The following is a 13,805-nucleotide window of genomic DNA, read 5'->3' as shown; positions in this document are numbered from 1 at the left end:
CAGCCAATACTTCGTACATTAGATAGAAACACTGAGCCAGACTGTATGTAACCTGCTGACACCAATCAAGTGCCGACTCTTTTGTTGGCCGCTCTGTGACGAGTGGGAAGCGCACCACATCCGATTATCCGAGGTCTTCAGGCTTTAGCAACCAGAAGAAGCAACCCGTGTACCACCATTTCAAAGAACAAGTTTATTACGTAGAGTATGCGCCTGGCCTGTTAACTCCGCAAGCCCGGATTGAATCATCCTCCTCTATGTCGTGGGTTGATCGCTGGAATACTTCAAGCTAATCAATCAATTCATTTCAGCATCAGGGCTGATCCATCATTGGAGGCGATGCCGGGCATGACGAATCATTGTTAAACACCCGGTTCTTTTAGATGACCTGGTTTTATCTTGCATCCCACGTAGCCATACTTGCCAATACTACTAGGGGCACTGGGTCCAGGCTAATGCAAGTGGCTGACCCGGAGATAGGAATCCTAAAGCCGACATTGAAGAAGCAACATTTAATTGTAGTATTTATACCGCCACGAGCCACTCTCTTGGCATTGATATTGGCAGGATATCATTTCCCGCATCCGACTTCGATCAAAATGCCTTCACAGGTCTTCAAAGCTTCGCAAAGCTCACAGAGCACAACAAAAGTCACTCAGACTTTCACCGGCGATGTTTATCTCGACTTCATTCATCACGACACAAAAGCAGCCATCGCAAATGTCACATTCACGCCTTGTGCGAGAACATACTGGCACACTCACGAAGAAGGACAGATGCTGAGGGTGTTGACTGGCACTGGCTGGTTTGCGACAAAGGAGGAGTGCCAAAGCGGATTGAAGCTGGTGACGTGGTTTGGGCGGCACCAGGAACGACCCACTGGCATGGGGCGGACGATGGATGTCTCATGACACATTTGGTGATTGGGATCGGCAAGACAATTTGGCATGATGAGGTTTCAGACGAGGAGTATGGCAAGAAGGGCTGAGAAGTAGGAAAAACGGCCAAATGTCCAATAATATCGGTTAACATGGTTGTAGGGCTGACTATCCAAGGGAGGGGAATCCATGATAGTCGCAAGCGAAAACATCATGTGACTCAACTTGGGACAGATTTGCCTTCCCTTGGCATATGTTTTTCGTATGATAGTGTACCAAATGAACAGTTAGAGTCGCGAGTCAGTTTCATAATGACCGAAGCCAGCCCGATTCATCGAATGCGCTTTCTGATTGAAGTTCCCCAGTAGGTGTAATATTCAAGAACTGTGATTGCATGACTATTTTACCTGGTCATCTTTATTAATGCTTGCTGTTAGTGAAAAAGAATCGTCTTGGCTGCTGTTTTTGCTCGATTGATTTCTTCATACAATCCAGTAGTATCGTTGTGTTGCTCTGGATGGAGTGAGTTGCTGTGGTCCCTCAAACAAGTCTGATGCAATTGACAAGCGCAGTGGAACTCACAAGCACTATTATCTCTTGATATTAAAATTTGCTTCTATTGAAGAGCTTGCCACTCTCGAGCCCCTGACATCCCAACGAGTTGGCTTGGCCTCGGCATTGCCGGTGGCGATTGGACGACCCACAATAACACCTCGGGAATTATACGAGGAACGCGAAAAATGCGAGTCACAGCCACCGAGAACGACGAGTCCGGAATGAAATGATAATTACAGAAAATGTGAATGGAGCTATTTAAACCGGAGGATCCACCCTCTTTCGATATTTGCTGCTCAACAAGTCAACTCTGGCTCGTCGTCCTTCTCCCAAGCAACACCACCTAGCCCAGCCATGGCAGCCTCATCAGGAGCCGATTCATCGGAAGCTTTCGATTTCAAGCTGTATCGCTACACTCCATCTCTGGCTGCTGCGATTGTGGCCGCCGTTGTTTTCGCCTTCCTTACCGTTGCGCATGTATGGCGGCTTCACCGTGCCCGAGCATACTATTTCGTCGTCTTCACAGTTGGTGGTATTTGTACGACACCCATCCCGGCCTTCCTCTTGTTCCTTTGCCATGGCTTGCACTAACACCACTGTCTCCAGTCCAAACTGTCGGTTACTGCGGTCGAATATGGTCGCACTATGACCAGAATTCCATCGGCGGCTTCGTCATTCAAGCCATCCTCATCCTCGTCGCCCCCGCCCTCTACGCTGCCTCCATTTACATGATCCTCGGCCGTTTGATTCGAGCACTCGGCGCTGAACACCTGTCTCTTATCCCCGTGGCTTGGGTCACCAGGATTTTCGTCACCGGCGACATCTTCTCCTTCACCTTGCAAGCCGGCGGAGGTGGCATTCAATCAGCCGGGACACTTGACTTTTACAACATCGGCGAGAAGCTCATTATCGCGGGACTTTGGGTACAAATTTGCGTCTTCGGTTTCTTTGTCGTTACGTCCCTCCTCTTCAACTACCGAGTTGTCAAGGCACCCACGGAAATTGCAACCCGAGGCGACATTCCGTGGAAACGACATCTCGTCGTGCTGTATGCGACCAGCGCCATCATCCTGGTCCGAAGCATTTTCCGAGTTATCGAGTACCTCCAAGGTAACAAGGGTTACTTGATTTCCCACGAAGTCTTTCTCTATTGTTTTGATGCACTTCTGATGGCTATTGTCATGGCGATTTTCCTGATCTGGTATGTGGGGGATCTCGAAAGGAAGCGACCTTCAGAAAACCAGACTTCTCTCAGCTCCAGCGACGGCATGTTGGAGGACTTAAGTGGGCGTAAATAGACTGGGGTCTTATTATGCAATGGCTTAGAAATGCAGGGTAGAGATGTGTGATTGTTGGAATTGCCTGGCTACAGGTGGAATGTCGTGTGCAACTGCGTGCAACTAGCATGGAAGCGTTGCTTGTATAAACTACGATTGATAATATTACGCTGAAAACTATTGTATATAAAAGACGCGCCTAAAAATTCTCATTCTCCGTGAACAAGTACATGTCGAAAGGATATTTTATTTATGGGCGCGACCTCGATTCGTCCGGTTGGGAATATTGCTTGATAAAGGGTCATTCTGCAGAGCCTGTTTGACATGGGCTGGGAACCTAAATGAATTCTCCAGTCCAACCCATAAGACAGAGTCTAAACGCAGCAGACCCAGTCGTATGAAAGTGAATGTGACCGATTGATCACGTAGTATCATTATCCATCGGGCAAGTATGGCAAGCAATTCGCCTGCCACCTTGGACGTTGGGGCTTGCACTAAAAGGAGCAGGATGAAGTTGGAAATGGTAGCAAAGCATGCACTCGCCCCTAGAGTAAAGGGTGTTTATTAGTGTGCTGTGAGAGGGAAACACTAAGGATGGCGTTGACTTACAAGAGTATGCAAAACTGTTCCGGTCATAAGAACTCAGTTCTTGTGTGAACGTGAGCGCACGCCTGGCGAGATCAATGGAACCTCGGATTTTGTCGCCGATTTCAGCCATGTCGCCCTCCAATATGTCCGATCCCCCATCGCGCATCCAGCGATGATTATCACCTCCGGATGATATCCGGGTCTCTCTAATATCGGCCTGGGGACTGGCCAGGTTGTCCAAGGGGCGCATCAGGGCACGGTAGACCAAGACCTCAAGGGTAAGGAATGCCAACTTGAGATGGGCGGCGGATCCAGAGTGGAAGTATGGACGACTATCTACGTCACATTTATTGTAGGGAGAAAGTTGCGTCGGGAGGCCGCGTTTCCACTCATCGAGCTTCTCCAGAAGCGGCTCTGCTGCTGTCAAGGTGGCCAGAAAGTCATGAGCAAGCCTTTTGGCGGCAGCCACGGTATACAGTGACTGGTTGATATCGTAGGCAATGACAGACAAGCTTGCTAGATATCTAAAGTCGTAGCCCAGGTGACAATATGGACAGGGACCTGGCAGGGCGGGATTGTGTTGGGTGGTGTCTTCTGAAGAACACAGCAAACTGTCGATCTCATAGTCAGTTTCACTAAGAGGACTGACATCGCAATCGTCGGCATGGATCAACCTCGGGAGACCTCTCAGGATGCCACGGAAAGTAGACTCGGAGCATACGATCCACCACAACCGGCGGCGTAGTCTCCTTTCCCATGCCGGAATGGGCCATTCCAGACAATCAAGATGCAGACCCAAGTGTTTTGCAAGATTTACGGCCGCTCCTAGAAGTGGCCAGTCTCCGGGAGTATCCGTCGTAGTGGCAGTGGTGTCGTCTACTGCCCTCTGGATGTATATGAGAATGGCCTGCAGCACATGTAGCTTTGAGGTGTGCATCTCTCGCAGGATGCTTTGGTGCGACAGTTGCCATAAAGCCGCCGTGGGGAAGACTTTGTCAGCCTGTGTAACACACAGGACTGGATCATAGCGGCTATACATGCCGGCTATGGCGTATATGGCCGCCAGCAGGCATGGGTGGAGGCTTTCCAAGGCGGTGGTTGGAGGAATCAACGTCTCCGGCTTGACTTGCAAGCCGCTCCGAGATAGTACAGGAAGACTGGGGAAGACATAGCGTAGAAATCTAGAATTGAAATTAGCATCCATTGTAGGAGGGCGGTGTATAGCAAGCTCGGAAGTCGTGGGGATGCGATAGAACCAGACCAAACTTACAAGCCAACGAGTCGTACTCCCAGCTCCGGATGGATCAAATTGGAAAGCGAAGTCTTTTCTTCAGCGTTGACGTCAGGTTGCAGACTATTAGAGATGAGGAACTGAACAGGAATACGGTGTTGTATCTGCTGTGTGTCGTGGGGATCCAGCTCCTCAGCTAAACAACGAAACTGAAATTGGCCAAAGTTGCAAGTGCCCTCATCTTTGAACCGCATGTGTCGCAGCAAATACGGATCCACTTCGCCAGCGAGAACCGAATACTGAGCAACAGTACCAGAACCGGAGTCACCTAATGGACGAGCCTGCTGTTCCGGGACGGAACGGTTTGGCGTTTCTTGGAATCGGTTGCCTCGGCCCAGACGGGGCCGTTGCTGAGTCCAGGTCGGATCCTGGGCCAGCGAAGCAAGGGTAGACAGATTGGGAGTGAACTCGGGAGGGAGATGCTGTTGCTGCTGCTGGTTGCCGGTGATGCCAATGACTTCGTCAGACAGTGGTGGGAAAAGCCCAAGGCTCGGATCCAAGAGCGAAGAGGCGGGCAGCCAGAAGTCGTGATGGACTGGTGGTGGGACTAGTAGATCAGACTGGCCAGCAACATCCTCGAGGGTAAAGCTTGCGGCACCATCGATGCTGAGAGACAGAGGAGCATCATCTGGATCCATGATTCGGCCTGAATCAGCGCCGTCCTCGGTAACGACCTCTCCCACGGCATCCGTTTCTGTCGGAGGCTCTGTCGAGCGCAACGACGTAGTTGACGGCGGAGAGAATGGCCGCGATCGATGGTGGGCATTTCTACGCGTCCTGGGTGCATCGTTGAAGGTGCACTGGACGCCCAGGTTGCGACAGGCACTGCACGGGAGCTCTTTGTTGACGAAGCAGCCATGCTTGCGGCGACGGCAAACATCACAAGGACGATGTCGTTTTGAGCGGTACGGCCGGGATTGCGGCTTGTCGGTCTGTCCTGGCGGATACATGGCGGATGTGATGATGGTGACCGAATTGTCGCCGAAGTGCAACGCGGGGATTGGGAATGAAGAAGCGTCGGGTATTTAATCGCCTATCATGATTCTACGTACAGTACCCCAGACTACATCGAGGCTTATCGTCGGCAGGGGGAAGACAATATCCGACGCCAAGGTGCAAGACTAGTCTAATTTGTGATCTGGCGTGCAAGGGTCGGTAATTCTGGATCGCCTTTATCGGCACACGGCGTCTCTTGGTTGGTATTGGGGCGATAACTTATCGCAGTGGTTGGGCGCCTGTGTCGACTGCACCGTCAATGGATTGAGAAACAGCTGGAGTTTTAAGTTTTGAGCGCGAATTTTCTATTAGTTGTGTTGACGCTGGATAATGCTGAGATGGCTAGTGGTCTGGATCATGTAGATGGACCATGGTATGAAGATGATCCCAGGTATTGGGGACCATCCAATTCACCAATCACCAAAGATTCTAGCAATCTATCTAGCCGGAACCCGATCTCCTACAGACCAATCTAAGTCCTCGGCTTCCAATCCAGGACGACTTGCTTCAGAATGTCCGACAGCTCGTCTCCACGCTGCCAGAGCTCATTATGATCACCACTTGCTCCAAGCTCATCTACCTTGATTCCCCCAGCTGACCGCTCCAGGTGCTGCCTCATCAATTGAAGTTGCGAATATGGGACGAGACTGTCATTCGGGCTTTGTACGAGCACAATTCGCTCGCCTTCCGGCCACTCTGTCTCCCAATCTTCCACCGCCGTTGGGCATATAGCCGCCCAAGTGTTCTCATCATCGCCAAACGCCCCGCGAGTGAATGAGTCGTAGACGGACACTAACTTAAGATGGGACTCATCAGGCTTCTTCATAAACGCTGCCAGATCGTAGAGCCCGTTAAGGCCTACCACGACCCGCGGCTTTTTTGGGACTCGGCCAGCGCTCAGCCCCCAGCGAGACGGGTTCATGGCAACTTGGAAAGCCATCGTGGCGCCGCAACTGTGGCCCGCCAGTATGTAATCGTTCGCGACTCCAAGGCCTTGAAGGAAGACCAGCGCGGTGAGAGCATCAAGAATATGGTCGGGATGGTGAACGGTGCGAGCAGCATCCAAAGAAGAGTTGGGGTTCTTGGGAGGCGCCGGGTCGGTGGGATGGTTGGGGTGAGGTGAGAGACGGTAGTTGAGTGATACAATGCCAGCGAAGGGCATTTCGCCGGCTGTGGAGGCGTGTAGCAGGTTGGTCGCCGTCTGCTCGAACGAGGATGAATTTACGAGGGGATCACGCCAAGCGCCTCCGTGGATATACACGACCCAAGGGCCTGTTTGCGAGGGATTTGAGGTTGTCGCAGAAGAAGGACACGACGCCTGCTGGTCGGAGTTTGGGATCCATACGTCCAGCGTCTGCAAGTATGTGCCGTTTGGTGTGTATGGTACACGGCTCTTATGCCAGCCGATGATGGATGATTTCCCATCCGCATTGATAGGACCAGGCACCGATGACCAAGGGATGGAGGCCCAGACAGATGCGGACATGATGGGCGTGAAATCGAGTTGGCTTGGTGTGGAGGCTTTGAAAGAGGAGGAAGCTTGGGCTACTGTCGATGACGTGGGAATCTTGTAGCGGGGGATGGCAACTGAGGTACGACTCGTTTTGTTTGAGACTTGACCGAAGTATGTGCACCAGCTGATGGAATAAACATTGTTTAATATGATAAGAGTCTGCTTGTATTCAATTAATCTGTACCCTGCTGCCTTTCCGCCTGTTACATTTCCGAATTGCCGCCAGCCGTGCGTATCATCGGCCATCAGATCATCGCCCGAATGAATCGCCCGAATGAATCGCCCAAATCGTCGCCCACTATTTCAACTACTTCCCCCTGTATAACGCTAGGCCATCTCCTTTGCCCCGTATCACTTGGACTTGGTATCTTCGTAGTACTCTGGATAGTTCGACTTGAATCCAAGAACCCAGCTACCAACCAACGCCCCGCCAGTCGTCACAATCCGACTAGCCAGACGCGCGAGCCAGTCCCACGGCATGGGCACTGCGACCGGGGTGTCGGCGGAATCGAGCATCACCAGGAGCTGGAACACGTTGGGCGCCCTGCTGGCATTGCGGCAGTCGTCGAGGTAGCCGAAGAAGTTGCGGAAGAAGCGCTGCTCGCTCTCGTAGGACTCGGGCGAGAGGTGGATGTCGACAACCAGATCCTCAGTCTGGCTGGCGTTTTCAAACTTGTGAAACTCGCCCGCCTTGACCGACGCTGTGCGCTGCCCGTCCGGCCTGTCGGACAGCACGGCGAAGGGCTCCGTGTCGAAGCCGCGGTAGAAGTTGCCGATGCCCGACTGCAGACGGAAATACTCGTCCTGGTAGATGTGGTAATGATGGGGCGGCGCAACAATCGACAAGCCATGCTCAGCAACCGTGGGCGGAATCCGGTGCGTCATGATGAAGTCCGAACCCGGCGCTCGGAATGTAACTGACGAGCGGCCTTTTTCGTAGAGGATGGGATTGTTGGCCGCATTGTTGGTGCGCACCGGGTCACTGGCCCGGAGAAACGAGAACATTCTGTTTGATCTGTGGAATTGGATGATTCAGAAGCCTGCAGAAAGTGTCAATTACAGTTGGAAAGCAGAAAATGGTGAATGATGAAGCACCATCTGTGACTTATTACTACTCACCGGGGCTACATACAGTGTACAATACCGGACAGCTATCGCGCGATAAGCGCCCGTATCCGACAGGACCCGTAGCGGTCGGCATCGGCAAAGCGCCCGATTATGCTGCCCGCTCTTCATGCATGAGTGAGTGCAATTCCCTTGGCAGAAAGTACGTACTAGAAATCTCACTGTACAGTGTAATCTCTCATGTCTTCATTTGGGCTTTTGTCGAAGGCGGGAATGAGGATTACAGTGTCACAGGTGGTGCGTCTTCTTGAAACATCACACTCTGGACACTGGCGGCAATCGATTTCAGCAGCTTTAGCACTTGACATGCAACATCATTCACCAGACAGCCGTGGGTTAAACAACTAAATAAAAATTGAATGCGGGACTTCTTACTGGTACTAATTAGAATACGGTCTGGCAGCCAACTTCGGGTCCAACTCCGGCTTCCCAGCCACCGGCACATCAACAACGTCGGGATTCAGGTAAAACGACGGATCACCCTCGCCCTTCAAGCAAATGCTCCAGCCATTGCCCAGCCACCTGAGCTGGTTGCTGTCCGTAGACCCGTACTCAAAATCCTCCCATCGCGGAGATCGCCACGCCTCCATGGCGTGCAGGATGCTCCCGGGCCACAGCGCCGAGATGCGATTCCCGCTCGCCGTCTTGTACCAGCTCTGGCAATCCTCCATGTACACCGTCTTCTTGAAATAGTCGCCCACGTAATCCGAAAAGTCTTTCACGCGCGCTGTCTTGGGCATCATCCATGCGTAGTCTTCCTTTTGCAGCTTGCGGAGGCACTTGATGATGTAGTCGCCCTGGGCCTCGATGAGGACCGTCAGGGAGCCTGCACCGATGCCAGCGTTGGGGCCGAGCATGATGAAATAATTGGGGAAATTGTCGACGGTGATGGTGAGATATGTTTCGGGGAACGGCGTGAATCTTTGCTGCAGAGTCTGGCCATTCTTGCCAACCACCTCGAATGGGGGAATTGAGGTTGTGGTGAAACCCGTCGCGCAGGCTAGCACATCCACATCCACCTGTCTGCCGTCCTGAAGCTTCAGTCCCTTTTTGTTGATGGAAGCTATACCGGTTTTAATCAGCTCGACATTGTCCTGTGTCATGGCTTCGAGATATCCAGGACCAGGGGTTAGTCTGCGGCAGCCAAGGCCAAACTCGGGCATGAATGACGGCGCAAGGTCGGGTCTGCTTGCGAGACGCTCCTTTGTGGTGTCTGTAAAGGTCTTGACAAACTCCTTCTGCATACTGGATCCTTGAATACTCGATTCATGCACGAGATTGCCGTCATCCTCGATCAGCTTCCGAAACTTGAGGTAGTTATCCTCGTCCTCGAACTGCTTGACACGCTCTTCGCCGACTGGGAGATTGTTAATAACCCGGCTTCAAGAAGGAATGCCATCTGCTTACTTGTCAAGTCGTTCTTGTCCCACCCCATCTGGTTCATGATGAAGTCACCAAATCGGTTGGAAACCCATGTTTTGCTTCGCACGAAGCAGCTCAAGGTAGTTCCTTCGATGGTTTGAAGCCTGGGGACGATTTGGATGGCACTTGATCCACCGCCAATAATTCCAATTTTCTTCCCTCGGAAATCATAGCTGTCGTCCATGTTAGCGGTCACAATTGGTTACCGGTACGATAAAGCGACCTGGGAATAATACTCCCGGTTTCTGCATCACGTACCTCTGGTTCCATTGAGCAGAGTGCATCTTTTCTCCCTCGAACGTATCTATTCCTGGAATGCTGGGCCAGGCAAACTGATTTAGGTTGCCTTTTGCCGAGATGACAACGTCGGCATCCTCCATGAATATTTTCCCAGTGTCCACTTGTCGTACAGTCAAGCGCCTGGGAGGAAGTTAGCTGAGAACAGCATTGCCATGGGTTGGCTCGTATCAGCGCTGTAATGATTACCATTTATTGAGAGTGTCGTTCCATCGACAGCTAGTTACTTCGTGTTGCAACTTTATAAACCGAGTTGCGCCGTACGTTTGTGCCACATTTTGTATGTATGTACAAATCTCTTCAGAAGGCGCGTAGAAGGATGACCACTTCTTGTTCGGTGCGAACGAGTACTGGTACGAGTGTGCTGATTCAAATGTTAGCTTCTAGCCTCGACCATGGTTTGTTACAGTACTGACCAGGAATATCGCATGCACAGCCAGGGTACCGATTTTCCCACCAGGTACCACCGATACCTTCGTTCTTTTCATAAATCTGAAGGTCTACATTTCCCAGTCGCTGTGGAATTCGGATGCCAAGGTATACACCTGAGTATCCGGCGCCAATGACTCTTATCTTGAGCGGTCTCTGGTTTTCGATGGGCTCGTCTTTGCAAACGAACTCTGGCGACTTTGAAGCGAACCACCGCAGAAAACCGAGCTGGTACGGCATGGCGAGAGAATTGAACTGATGGTGAGATGGCAATGTCAAGTGCGATATGTCGAGCACGTGTGATAACCAAGGCAGTTTCTAAAGTAGCCAACCACATTGCAAGCCAAACTTATACTCTAGATAGCCTTCCTCGGCCGATAATTCAGCCTAAAACACTCCTATCGAGGTAACATAGACATGGCTTACAAACCCTGTCGGCCGTTTAGTTGGGCGACTCATCTCAATAATTGATAGCAGTGCCGATGCTGATTGGCGGCCATCGCCCGATGCCGATAGCCTGCCTAGTGCGATAGCTTAGGCGACTCTTGGCCGCCTGCAACACTGACATCCACGGTTGCACACCGCGCGAACTTGACATCCCCATGGGTATGCTTATCAGGGGACTGCAGCTTCTCATGCATGTACAATTGGTCATAAGTACTGACAACCCTCAGCGCTCATTCGAAATACGCCAAGGTCGCTTGTCTACCCAGATTTCTCTGTTCATTGAGACTCAAACATGGCCACCGATACTGCGCCTGGAACTGAACTTCTCATTTATGATGGGAATAACGAAAGCCATAAAAACCTCCAGACTACTGGCAAAGATGATATCCGTATCATTCTCGTTCCCCAGCCGTCGCTGACAGACCCTAATGACCCTCTGAGATGGCCACCGTGGAAGAAGTGGGTGGTAGGTCTGACCGAGCTCTTCTCTTTACGAACTTCTCCTCATCAATGTTCAGGTGTTTTCCCACGGCCTTGCGTACAGTTTCTTCGGAAGCATTGTTGGACCTATTATGTCTGGAGGTATTTCCCCAATACCCCTCAGCTTCGCATGATCTTCGATATTAATAATACTAGGCATGGTTCAACAGGCCGCATTCTATTCCATTCCCATCACCAAGTTGTCTTGGGCTGCTGGCATCTATCTTCTGATGTCTGGTGTTTCAACAATGTTTTTCATGGTTCGTACTCGGGTATAACCCACTCTGACCAACATTAACACTGCTATAGCCGCTCTCCGTGAAGTACGGGCGACGGCCAGCACTCCTGGCCTCTACCATTGCCCTTGGCTTCGGGTGCATCTGGTGTGGAGTGTTAGTCAACCCTCACTTTCAAGCACCGTTTGTTCTAACACTTTTTTTCTCTAGAGCATCAAACACCACCTTCGTATCATTTTTCCTAGCTAGAGCCTTTGCAGGGTTATTTGCTGGGCCGGTCGAAGCCCTCCTTCCGAGTACCGTCACGGACATATTCTTCCTCCACGACCGAGGAGAGAAAATCGCCATATACGGACTTACTCTCCTCGGTGGTTATGAGATTGGTCCCGTCTTGTCTGCCTTTATCATCCAGGATATTGGGTTAAACTGGTAGGTCCAGAGCCTGCAACTCCCTTTAACTTCGTTTGGACACATTTCACTCATGCGTGCTATCTGATCAGGGCGTTCTACATTGTGGCATTTGCGCTTTTTGCAAACTTTATTGCCATTATCTTCTTCATGCCGGAAACAGCTTACCACAGTCCCCGCCCTAACATCAATACCGCCGCGATAGATCACTCTACTTCAATGGACAAAGGTCGAGAAGCTGGATTCTCACCATCGACGCAGCCTGAAAAGATGGAAAAAGGCAGCGAGCTTATTGTTGGATCCAGCGATACCGAAACTGGCGCGGCGGAGACAATGCCTAAACCATTCAGCGAGACGCTTAAATTTTGGAGCAGAGATGCGACCAACCCAAATATACGACTCAAGGCAGCGTTTCTCAGACCGCTTGTCCTGCTTGGATAGTAACTGGCTGGCTAAACCATTCATATCGGTTAACTTTACTAACGAGATTCATAGCCCAACTGTCCTCTGGGCCTGCTTGGTCTTTGGCATGGCATTAAGTACGTAGCGTGCCCCAAGTACAAACAGTGTACAAGATCTCTGACATCTTCTAGCATGGAATATCGTATTGTCTTTAACCGTTGCCCAACTGTTTGCTCCGCCGTAAGTCTACACTTACCACAGGACAATTCACGAATAAATGGCGCTAACTTTAATACTACAGACCTTACACATTCAGCTCATCTGCCCAAGGCTTGGTATTCTTGTCGCCATTTGTTGGGAGGTAATTACCTACATTCTTTCTATCTATTTCTCATTTTTGAGACTAACTGAGACTTAATAGCCTTGCCGGGACCTACATCTGTGGACCATTGGCAGACCGTATCGCTCTTTACTACACTCGTCGAAACAACGGTATTCGAGAGCCCGAGATGGGACTCCCTATTGCTGCCGTTGCCGCAGTATTGACCATTGTAGGTGTTTGCATTGCCGCTCCCTGTTACCACTATCAGACGCATTGGATCGGACCTATCGTGGGGTTTGGTGTCCTCTCCATTGGGTCTCAGATGGGATGCAACCTATCCATGTCATACGCACTGGAATGTCACCCAGAACTATCTGGTGAGCTCATGATCACAATTTCTGTGGTCAAGTCGGTTCTCGCTTGGGCCTGGACGTGGTTCATCAACGACTGGATTGTGCTTAATGGCATGATGATGGTTTACTTTCTCGGTATGTTCGATTCACACCCTCCCAAAGTGGGGAGGCTGACAAGATATACAGTGGCTCTCATTAACACAGCCGTATACGCAACCACTATTTTATTCTACTACAAGGGCAAGGCTTGCAGAATCTGGATTCAGAAGAAGAACCTTTTCGGCCGAACTGGTTTGGCTTAGACAACCGCAATTCGTTATTTCAATTCTCCCCAATTGGCCCATTGAAATGATGAATATATTTTATCTTCGCACATTCTTCGGATGGCCATGTATAAAGTTGCGATCAGTGATGGCGTTGTATGCTCAGCAGTGGCGGGGGTCCATAGATTATATTGTTTCACCGAGACTAATCGCAGCACGCAATGAGGCCTCTTAAGCTCATCCTTTGAATTAATTAAACTATTGCATCGAAGTGGCAGAAGCGGCTTAATTCTAGGTGCGTTTGAGTCACGACCAATACCCACTCTAAGATCATCGCCCCCATCGTAAAACTGAAACCCTGTTTCAAATCTTCCCTGTCCAAGGATCACGGTATCCCTATTTATCAAGACTTTTCTGATTAACACATAAATCATTTTAGGTATCATGCCCTGATCCCTCATACCGAGACATATTCCCAAGGAGAATACGTTTATTTGAGGTAGTTCCAACACCGAGAAACATT

At 50.7% G+C, this 13,805-nt stretch overlaps 6 protein-coding genes across 6 annotated transcripts; 3 read left to right on the top strand and 3 right to left on the bottom strand.

Annotated features, from left to right (window-relative positions):
* Window positions 1–599: 599 nt before the first annotated feature.
* BGZ61DRAFT_494886 (uncharacterized protein) lies at window positions 600–988 on the top strand (the record flags this gene model as incomplete). The annotated part of the gene is made up of 2 exons (XM_046250809.1): window positions 600–785; window positions 833–988. The coding sequence occupies 2 exons, from the start codon at window positions 600–602 to the stop codon at window positions 986–988; spliced, it is 342 nt and encodes a 113-aa protein (XP_046103397.1).
* A 736-nt stretch (window positions 989–1,724) lies between these two features.
* BGZ61DRAFT_422511 (RTA1 like protein-domain-containing protein) lies at window positions 1,725–2,911 on the top strand. Its single transcript, XM_046243530.1, has 2 exons — window positions 1,725–1,971; window positions 2,040–2,911. Exons 1-2 carry the CDS (start codon window positions 1,788–1,790, stop codon window positions 2,729–2,731), a joined length of 876 nt encoding a protein of 291 aa, XP_046103396.1. The 5' UTR covers window positions 1,725–1,787; the 3' UTR covers window positions 2,732–2,911.
* A 45-nt stretch (window positions 2,912–2,956) lies between these two features.
* Window positions 2,957–5,227, bottom strand: BGZ61DRAFT_354221 (fungal-specific transcription factor domain-containing protein; the record flags this gene model as incomplete). Its single annotated transcript, XM_046240595.1, has 3 exons — window positions 2,957–3,255; window positions 3,353–4,479; window positions 4,569–5,227. The coding sequence occupies 3 exons, from the start codon at window positions 5,225–5,227 to the stop codon at window positions 2,957–2,959; spliced, it is 2,085 nt and encodes a 694-aa protein (XP_046103395.1).
* An 830-nt stretch (window positions 5,228–6,057) lies between these two features.
* On the bottom strand, window positions 6,058–8,103 carry BGZ61DRAFT_494883 (Alpha/Beta hydrolase protein; the record flags this gene model as incomplete). The annotated part of the gene is made up of 2 exons (XM_046250808.1): window positions 6,058–7,106; window positions 7,548–8,103. 2 exons carry the CDS (start codon window positions 8,101–8,103, stop codon window positions 6,058–6,060), a joined length of 1,605 nt encoding a protein of 534 aa, XP_046103394.1.
* A 500-nt stretch (window positions 8,104–8,603) lies between these two features.
* Window positions 8,604–10,611, bottom strand: BGZ61DRAFT_354613 (uncharacterized protein; the record flags this gene model as incomplete). Its single annotated transcript, XM_046240632.1, has 5 exons — window positions 8,604–9,580; window positions 9,631–9,818; window positions 9,904–10,065; window positions 10,132–10,306; window positions 10,359–10,611. 5 exons carry the CDS (start codon window positions 10,609–10,611, stop codon window positions 8,604–8,606), a joined length of 1,755 nt encoding a protein of 584 aa, XP_046103393.1.
* A 499-nt stretch (window positions 10,612–11,110) lies between these two features.
* BGZ61DRAFT_547557 (major facilitator superfamily domain-containing protein) lies at window positions 11,111–13,321 on the top strand (the record flags this gene model as incomplete). Its single annotated transcript, XM_046255363.1, has 11 exons — window positions 11,111–11,284; window positions 11,337–11,400; window positions 11,455–11,558; window positions 11,608–11,690; window positions 11,745–11,963; window positions 12,035–12,171; window positions 12,223–12,382; window positions 12,438–12,481; window positions 12,536–12,584; window positions 12,646–12,705; window positions 12,766–13,321. 11 exons carry the CDS (start codon window positions 11,111–11,113, stop codon window positions 13,319–13,321), a joined length of 1,650 nt encoding a protein of 549 aa, XP_046103392.1.
* Between the last annotated feature and the right edge of the window lie 484 nt (window positions 13,322–13,805).

The sequence above is a fragment of the Ilyonectria robusta genome (assembly GCF_021365365.1).
Source record: "Ilyonectria robusta strain PMI_751 chromosome Unknown BGZ61scaffold_12, whole genome shotgun sequence".
Taxonomy (NCBI): Eukaryota; Fungi; Ascomycota; class Sordariomycetes; order Hypocreales; family Nectriaceae; genus Ilyonectria; species Ilyonectria robusta.
Note: the sequence above shows the minus strand (reverse complement) of the source record. Positions and strands in the feature narration are given on the sequence as shown.